Below are 9,618 nucleotides of genomic sequence, written 5' to 3' on the forward strand. Positions count from 1 at the left end.
CTGATGGCGCGGGAGGCTGCAGCGTGCCCTGGATGCCACCTGCCGGCAGCAAAGCAACCCCAGGGCTGGTCGTTTGCTGCGACCTGTCCTTCCCAGCCAGCCCAGAGGAGCTGCAGCCCCAGCGCTGCGGGCTGGGAAGCCTTTACTCACCGCCGTGGCGGCAGCGCCGCTGACGCACCTTGAGGAGCAGCTATCTAATCAATTAGCAATTAAATAATGCGTAGATGAGGTTACAGTCCTGCATGCCTGGGGAGGGAGAGAATGCTTCCTGCTGCTGAAATACTGAGCCAGCAGTTTGCGTTCAGGATAGAGCAGGAGAAACACAAGCTGGCTGAGACCAAATGGGCCTGCTTCCCAAAAACAGAACTGGAGAACATTTGAACACTGCAGGCTTAATGGCAGGAAGAGAGATGTGCTTTCAGAGCCACCTTATTTAGTCTTTGAATATGCCAAATTCCAGGTAACATGGCTGTAAAACCACAGCTGAGACACTTTACTGCTTATTTGAATTATGCAAATTGTCTTTTAAAAGAAAGTACTTGATACCAGGTGCTTACCTGTGACAGTGGCAGACCAGCACATTTACATCCTCCCACATCAGGCAGAGAACAGAAGCCACCAAGATAAGCCTCAGGACCTGCTCTAAGAACAAAACTTACTTACTTACTTATAAATAAATAAAAATTACTCCTTGAACAAAGAGCTGCTGCGAGAGCATCTCAGCTGGTCCTGCCTTTCTGCTGGTGTGAATACACCAGGACCCCACATTTCAACAAAGAATGGATGAAGAGGTGGGTTCTTTTTTTTTTGCTTTCTGAATAAAAGTGTGCTAATGAACAGGAGAACAACAGAGAAGGAAAGATTTTTGTCAGCAGCTGGTAAACAAACCAGGAAGATGAAACTTTCAGCCTTGATGGAGTTAATTCCATTTCCCCAAGCCTGATGTACCCTGAGAGGCTGCAACTTGCTGTAAATCAAACTGAACAAAGACCAAGTGAGGTGCAACTGATTCAAAGAGGACTTTTTTGCCCTTTATTACTTCCTGGATGAGCATGGCTGATGCCCCAGCATCAAAACAAAAGTTATGACAAAATATGATAAAAACACTGTTCTCGTCCGCAAGATACAACAGGAAAACAAGTGTTACGAGTCACATTGTACAGGCAAATAATTAAAGCAAACAGATTGAAGAACACAGTCATCAGAAAGTGATTTATCAACCAGTTACAGTTTTAATATAAAAAAAGTTTAGTCCAGTCATAAGCTTAATTGTTCAATGAAAATGAGTAAGTGGAACCAAGCTCGAACAAGATGATTTAATTTGTTTCAACATCAAGCTTGTTGGGTGACAAACACAATAACCTTACTCCAGAATATACATGTCCACACCTGTGGTTGCCTCACCTCTGGTTGTTGCCTAGAGATCTTTCCCCTTGAGTCCTTTCTGAGGCTGCATCTCAGGGGAATTCAGGTAATTATTTTTTGCTACCAGTACATACTGTAGACACAGATGTATCTGGATTTATAATCTACAAGGATTTAGAGGGGACAAGGACTGAAATATCATCTGAATCTTGTGGGAGAGTCAAGGACAGAGTGGTGTGAAGAACCTTGCACACTGTGCACGGTTGCTGACACCTTTATATTTTGCTGGTTTAAGTTTAGCATCCCCCAGGAGCACTAAAATCAAACCAGAAACATTCTACAAGCTCTGTTTAAAGAAAATACTGATAGCTGTCCATGTCTTCTTCTGAAAAAAATATTCCAAGTAACTATGTACACCCATGCCAATCTCAGCTTCTCAGAGAAAAAAATAATGAAAAGCACATTAAAAAAAATACCTCTCAGTATAACATTCTGAGCTGTTACCCAGTCTGCCAGGAAGTTATAATCATTGTTTACAAATGGAAAAGACTGAAGGGGAAAAAAAAAAAGCATCCCCCTTTGGGTAAATGAAGTTAAACAATTCTAGCAAACTATAGCAAAAAAAAGGGAAATATTTGCCCTAAGTTAACACAAAGGCAAGCTGGAAGAAAGATGGCAACTGTATTTTTTATCAGCCTTTTCTGAGGCTGGAGTATGTTACTATTATCTGGAAAATTAATTAAAAACCCCACCCTTCCTATCGAATTTAATCACTGCCAAAATTTGTCTTTTTAAAATAATTGATCTAAGTCCTTATGCCTACATATTATACAGTCTGGAACTTGTTTTATGATTAGAAAAAAAAAAAAAAAGCCAAAAGAAGTCCATTGGCACAGGGTGTCCATGCCCCAGGGGTATCACAAGGTTGAAACTCTTCAGTCTGCATTTCAACTAACTTGAACTAGCAACCATCCTGCTTCCAGAGACATTTACTTCCATCATCTCTTGTTTTCAGTTAGTCTTTAACAAATCCATCTTTTCCTTTCCAAACCCTTCACTTGAAGCTGTTAGATTAATTGGTTTCAAACCAGGCAAAAAGAGAAAATAGTTTCAACTCATATTCCTTAAATTTTTATAAGTTAACAGAGCTTTGAATGAGTTAAGGCACCCACATGCCCAGCAAAAAAAATATAAATACCTTGGGCTAAATACAACTAAGTGTTCAGCAGTCATTGAATTGCACAATCATCTCCCTAATTTGTAGCATAATGCTGCCAAAGTCTTCAGAGATCCCAGAACATGAATCCTAGAGACTTTGGGAATATAATGGACAAGGCATTGACAAGACATTCTCAAGGTTCATTCTGTATTCCTGGCTCCTCAAGGTAACTGCTACTCCTAACGTAATCAGCACTTAGCAGCAAGATCAGCATGTTCTAAGAATGAAATAAATATTCACACAATCAATACTAATGGTTCAAATGCTCAAACACGTTACTGAAAACAGTGATTTTTTTTTTTTCCCCCCATCCTTCTCCTGCCAATCTGAGATGGTGGAATCAAGACCCTTGGCAACGACATTCAGGGCTCTCAGTCCCACAGAAGCTTCTGCAAACAAATCCTAGGCCTGAAGTTGTGTGGTCTGTGGGGCTGGGAGGTGTTTTACTGTGTCCGAAGCTGGTAGTCTGTAAAGGGAGGGAAAAAAACCCAAAAACAGTCAGTAAATTGTCTCACTGAAAGGAGTAAAGCAGATCAAAAGTGGGGTGAAGTGATATAAATAAGGGGTAATGGTTTTAAGCTAGAAAAGGGTAGATGTGAGGGTGGTGGATCACTGGAACAGTGATCCCTGGATCCCTGGAGATGTTCAAGGTCAGGCTTGATGGAGCTCTGATCAACCTGGTCTAGTTGGAGATGTCCCTGCTTAGGGGGGTTGGACTAGATGACCTTCAGAGGTCCCTTCCAAGCAAAGACCTTCTATGATTCCATAAAATAAAACTAGATCTTTGCTTAAAATGGCTGTGTTAATGAGCCCTAAAGACACTGAGGTGATTGCAGGCAGTCAGAAAAAGTCAGAGAAACAACTAAAAGCAAAAGACAAAAAACCCCTCTTTTACTTGCTAACAATCTAGCATCTTTTAGCAGCCAGCATCTCATATGTCTTAAAGCTGGCAGGATAATACATGAGCCATTTATTTTTAAATTTAGATGGCAAAAATCCCACTGAATCTCAGCTCACTGACAAAATCCTTGAACAGCTTTCCTGAACTATTCCAGTGGGACTTTCATTGAGACACCAAGCAAAGTGACTGGAAAAAGCAGCCACACTTCCATCTAACATGTACCTAAACCATAGAGTTTGATACTAAAGAGTAAGAACAAACTCACTTGATGTGTTTCAGTTTGTAGGTGTGTGCTGGAGGGGAAAAAGTATTAAAGTTGGAGATGAGGCTAAAGTTAATTTACCTCCATTCTGGGTAATATAACGAACCCAGGGGAGAGCCTGGTAACCACTCTTCTCAATTATCTTTAAGTAGCGAACCTGGGAAGAAAGATGAAGTAATAAAGTCTCCCTCTTCAGCCAAGCAGCATTTAGCAAAAAAACAGGAGTAATTTTTTTGGTCAAAAATAAGTTTTATGGATAACAAAGAACAGGAATCAACCCTGGGTGTGAAAAGCCCAGGGTGTTCACTTACCAGTGTTTCTATTTTCAGTTACTAACCTGGATTCCTGAAGTGGTGAAATATGGAATCTCAAACTTTACACTAATGGGAGGTTTTCCTTCCTTATCTTCAGCTTCAACACTTGGAAGTCCAAAGTGAGCTCTCATCAGGTATTCTTTACCACCCTACCCAAAAGGGACAGATGTTTCTTTTTCTTCCAAAAAAACCTTCCAACAATACAAGTCATTTTCTTAAGGTCAAATTGCCTGAACTCCACTGTTCATTTCAGCTCTTCTCTGGGTCTTAAAAAGTCAGCATGTGTTTTTATTTTAAAAATACATTTTTTTTAAAGATGCAGATCAAATTAGGACCAGCCTGAGGCATAATGGATTTTCTTCCAGCCTCATACTCAAAGGGGGAAAAGAAAAAAAAAAAAGGAGTTTATTTGGTGCCATTGACCACCAATGATGAACTGGTGACAGGCAGCTGTACTACCACACCATCAGCATTTGGAACAGCTCATGGATGGAACCACCCAAGAAGCACAAATCTGACAAACTAAACCAGCTGCTGCTAACTCCAGGCCAAGGGATTACACCATCCACAGACATGGCTCAAAAATCTGCTCTCTAACCTCGTTCTGAAAAAAACTCTCCCAGTTCAACAACATAAGCAGTATCTTAAATGTGCATCAGCAAGTTTCAAGCCTTCATCCAAAGGGAAGGAGGAAGAGGCCAGTGCTGCTTGTCTGATACTATTAGAATGAGCTTCAGGCAGAGTCTGAACATTAATAAAAACATGAACCTTAAGGAATTACTACACTATTAGGTGATAAGATGAAAAAAAAAAGCACTTACTGGAAAAGATTTAATGGACCAGACAATTTCACTGTTCTCTGGAACCCATTTGACACTTCCAACAGTGGTTTTAAACTTTGGCGAGTCCGCGTCGTTCGGAACCGGGATGTGGATCTCCACGTTGTTGGCAGTTGAGCGACGCTTGAATTGGCTTTTTGCCTAAAGGAGGAGGAAAAAAATCCATCAGGAAAGTAGCAAAAAACTCTTCAGAATTTCCAGCATGCTGGTGAGTTGAGATACTTGTGAGAAACACCATTCCCCTCTGCCCCAACCTGCAGGCTGAGGAACGGAACGACAGCACCAAGATGGTAACAGACTCAAGGTGCTGGTCAAGCTTTGGAAAGAAATTAAAACTAAAATTAGCCCTAATTATTTAGGAACTTCTCACCTTGATCATGTACTCAATGCGGCTGTGGGAATGTTTTTCAATCACAGACTCGATCCAGATCAGTGGTTTTACCTAAGGGGAGGAAAAGACCACTTCAGGTTTTGCTTCAACACTGTCAGGGTAACATTGCTCCCCCCATAAAGCTCCACTGAACACAGGAACCCCTGAGAAAGCAGAGTCTGTGTGTTCAAATGACAAACAAGTCAAGTTCTTACTTAAACCAAAGTGAAATGATACAGATGAGCAAGCACTGATATAGAAACAACCAAGTCTTGAAGAATTCCAAGCTTTAAAAGGTACATCTTGGATTAAACCTTAATAACAAAGACTTGCATTCCAAAAGATTTGATAATTTAATACACTGGGGCCTGAGCTAATTAAAAACTAACTAGTGAAAACTAATTCAAATTGCCCTCAAAATTAATACTAAACTTTTAATTTGTTGTCTCCTGCCAGAGCTGCCTATTCCAGTTCTCTACATTGATGTTCTCCTTTTCTCAAAGGAAACCTGATCCCTTCTCATTGTGGCCAGGACACTCTGTCAATTAAATGACAGAAACAGTTAAAAACACCATGAATTGCTGTACTGACACTGCACCATGTGCTTAGCTTGAAGAAAATGTCTTGGCAGGAATGGGTTTTCAGAAACAGTTCCAAGAGCAGTTGAAAATATAAAGGCTTCTTGCCAAGTCACTTCTAAACTCACTCACTCCCACCTCCTCCAAAAAGAGGAAGGAAAAAGTTTTGCTGTGGATGGTTGAGTTGAAAACTGCTGCTCATGTTTAAGGAAAAATGTAATTAGGAGGAATTTTGCCTCCAACTGATACAAAAAATAAAATGCAGGCATCTTACGTGGGTGTTGAGGCGATAGGACATGAGCTCAAACTCTCCATCAGGGGGGATGAAGGAAATGGTTCTGTCGTTCTCAAAGCGCGAGAGACGAACACACTGGTGGAACTTCACATCTTCTAGTTCTACTGACTTGCTTTTCCCACCTGGCAGGAAAAAGACATGGACAAATGATGTCCAAAGTCTTCTCACAGGTAACACTGACCTGCTGAAATTTCTCCCTTCTACAGAATCACCAAGTTGTTCTGGTTGGTAAAGACCTTTAAGATCATCAAGTCTGACCATAAGTGGGAAGTCAAGACTTCCTTTAGATCTCTGTAGGTTTTTAGGATGCCAGAAATCCCTAGGAAAAATGTCTTCACAAGAGTGGGGAGGCCTTGGAACAGGCTGCCCAGGGAGGTGGTGGAGGCACCAACCCTGGAGGTGTGGATGGTTTAGTGGTTGGGGGTTGCAGAGTGGACAGTTGTACTTCATGATCTTGAAGGTCTTTTCCAACCTTGATGATTCTATTAAGTCCCAGTGAAGAAGACACGAGGAAGCCTGGATGGTTGCCATGGATTCCCACAGTCTTCCGTCCTTCTCTGGTCACACCACGTGGTTTCTACGCCGACAAAGGGAGCGTTTCTCTCATCTCAGAACAAATCATTTCAGCTGGATCTCAAGCATCCCCAAAACCTCAACCTCCAGATACCATCTCTCATGAAGTCCCTCCTCCCTGGGATACTCACGGCCTGTGTTATCAAAGAGAACTTTGTCGTTGAGGCCAAGGCGCAGCTCCGGCATTCCCGACAGGAACACCCTCATCTTAATGGATCCAACTATCTCGCTCCTCAACACGTTCCCGTTGGCACTGACCTGGATAAAACCAGAAAGAAAGGTCAGGGTGGCTCTGATGTGATGTTGTGACCATCAAACAACACTCCCTGTTCCCACCTCCAAGGTCTTCTCGGGCGGCTTTCCCCTGAGAAATCCCAGGGGAGGAGGATTAGCTCAGGGGGGTGATGGGCACAGAAGGAGGAAAGGACATTCCAGACATCAGGAAGATATCCAAGCAAAGCACTGTTTGACTGACTGACAAATATGACTTGACACAGTTTTGAGTATCAAGTCAGGCTGACTTTTTACTGCCCCCCCTGCAGATTTTGAGACAATCAGCCCCTTTCAACACTTCCCACCTCGATTCTCACGAAAAGGGGCAGCAACAAGGACCCACCAAAAGGTTCACAGACTCTATCACATCCAGGAACACTTCATTTTTCCTGTATTTGATCCCTTCTGATCTCCATGAAACAGCATTGGTGACAGTGGCAGGTGGACGTGGAGCTCCAGTTTCAAGTTTGTGACCTTCCTGAGTGATGTACCTTTCCAGGCAGCAAAAAAATGGGCAGGAAATAATGAAAATTAATTATTTTGCTAACCAGACCAAGCCAAGTAATTTCTCAGTGTATGTTAGAGGTGCTCAAGAAGTCTTAAGTGAATACAAAAAAATGAAAAAGAGTTGGTACTACAAAATGGTCTTTAAAATCCTAATGAACGTTTGATTTTTTGATGTACTTTTTTCTTAGTAGTGCAGAATGGGTGTGTGAAGATAAATTTTGTTTGCAAGTGGTGTGAAATACTACAGGAGTGAAATACTACAGAGAAAAACTTAAACCATTATTAATTAAAAAAACAAGTCTTGGTAGGGAAGAATGCTCCAAGCTTCCCAAAGAGTCTGTCACTACGAGTGATGCAGACTGATACTTACTCTTGTAAAATTTTACTATCAGTGGTTTGGGGATAACCAAAATCCATAAGCTCATCTAACAACTCATAAATAATAACAAAATTATCCCTAATGCTCTCTTCTTCCAACTCCTTGAAATACTCAGAAAACACCTGAAACAGAATGAGAGGAGACAGGGGAAGTAGGATAATATTAACTGAGGAACTGCAGCACATTCAGAATAGATTCTTGCATCTAAATGAATCCGTTTTTCTAAAAAGAAAAATCCCCAAACCCCTTAAGTCACAAAGATTCTGTTCAGATGAGGCTCATGAAGCCCACCTGAATTAAAAGAGAGCTCAGACAATCTGAGAAGCAACTCTAATTACTATGAAAAAACATTTATTCTGGAGATGTTTTTCATGGCAGGTGCAGATGAACCAGACACAGAATCTGTGTGAGGTGTCACTACTCAAGGAGCAAGTTCACAATCCTCTGTGTTCTCAGCCCTTGTGCAGCTACTTGCAGCTTCATGTCACCACCTCTGCCTACTCAGCTCCAAAATATCAATTATTAGTGATTAGGAAGGTAGTTCTATCAAATCATCACATTCTAGGAAGGCAGATCCATCAAATTAATCAAGTTATAAGAAGATAGTTCCATCAAACAATCAGATTACAAAGTAAAAATGCTTTTTAACCACAGAATTCTTTCAAAAATGCAAAAGCTCCCTGCACTTCCTCCCAGTTCAGCCTGAATCTGATTTAAATAAAAGACAGAAAATACTTCTGAAATGCCACACTCACCTGAACTACTTTATATAAAAAGGAAAACACCAGTGACACACAAGCATTTTTCTTAGAAGTTGCAACAACTGATAAAAGATGTTCAGGAAGATGCATTTAAAGTCAGCATTAAAAACAAACAAAAAAGTTTACTAAGTTAATTTTAAAAAGGCTTTAGGCAGTTAAAGTTGGCCAAAAAACCCTAAGAATTAGTGAACTAACAGCAAGGAGATCAACACTCAGACAGTAATTTATTAAAGTGCATTGAATAGAATCACTTTTTTGTGTCCTGTGGTGCAGATTATCCTGCAGAAAGTGTAAAACTACTTTAATTAACAGGGCAAAATGATGGTATTTAAGAGGTTCATGTGTCCCTAGACCTGCTTGGCACAGCAGGAGGTCAGAGCAGGACAAAGGATACGATACAAGTTGTTGTGTTTAATCCACATGAAACGGACTCCTCCGTGTGCCAGGATGGGAGAGAGGGTCCCCTCCTCCTCCTTCTCCATGAGGATGGGCATGAAATGCTCCACCTCAGACATGTCCACATCTCCACGGTAATTCCGACAGATGAGAACCTGGGAAGGGAGCAACAAAATCCTTGGATTTGTCCTGAGATGACGTCACCAGGACCAGCCCAACACCCTGCAAGGCCCCTTTCAGGAACTGTTTCTAAGTGCTCGAGCTCCACTCCCGCCTCGATACGGACCACAAGTGTAAATCGTGACACCAAAATACTTTGCCCATTTGGACGCAAATCTTCGTACTCAATTGCAAAGCCGTGATTTAAGGTTTTCCAGAAGTTATTCCTGACCTGCTGCTGCACGATTGTCACGCTTTAAGACGGGGAAACACGCAGCTCCTCTGGGACAAACCACCCCCAGTCGCGGGAGAGATCACCGAGCCCAGGGTGCAAGCCCCAGGGTTTGCTGGCACATCTGCTGCCTCCTCCCGCCAGGAAGGGGCCCACAGGGGCTCACGGCCCGGTGGGAGCGGGGCCGGCAGCAGG

The 9,618-nt window shown here is 42.0% G+C and overlaps 1 protein-coding gene across 1 annotated transcript; it reads right to left on the minus strand.

Annotated features, from left to right (window-relative positions):
• Positions 1–2,570: 2,570 nt before the first annotated feature.
• On the minus strand, positions 2,571–9,356 carry AP1M1 (adaptor-related protein complex 1, mu 1 subunit). The gene is made up of 12 exons (XM_009997824.1): positions 9,348–9,356; positions 9,031–9,187; positions 8,631–8,698; positions 7,867–7,997; positions 7,333–7,480; positions 6,848–6,974; positions 6,123–6,265; positions 5,271–5,342; positions 4,883–5,041; positions 4,085–4,210; positions 3,829–3,904; positions 2,571–3,050 (listed from the first exon to the last, which is right to left on the minus strand). The coding sequence occupies exons 1-12, from the start codon at positions 9,354–9,356 to the stop codon at positions 3,028–3,030; spliced, it is 1,239 nt and encodes a 412-aa protein (XP_009996126.1). The 3' UTR covers positions 2,571–3,027.
• Positions 9,357–9,618: the final 262 nt, after the last annotated feature.

The sequence above is a fragment of the Chaetura pelagica genome, unplaced genomic scaffold (assembly GCF_000747805.2).
Source record: "Chaetura pelagica isolate M959 unplaced genomic scaffold, ChaPel_1.0 scaffold595, whole genome shotgun sequence".
NCBI lineage: Eukaryota > Metazoa > Chordata > Aves > Apodiformes > Apodidae > Chaetura > Chaetura pelagica.

Excerpts from the sequence above, each read along its gene's own strand:
- AP1M1 (XM_009997824.1), bottom strand. Across the intron at positions 4,211-4,882 it reads GGTCCATTAAATCTTTTCCA|GGTGGTAAAGAATACCTGAT; the intron begins GTAAGTGCTTTT and ends CCTTTTGGGTAG. Across the intron at positions 3,051-3,828 it reads TTATATTACCCAGAATGGAG|ACTACCAGCTTCGGACACAG; the intron begins GTAAATTAACTT and ends CTCCCTTTACAG.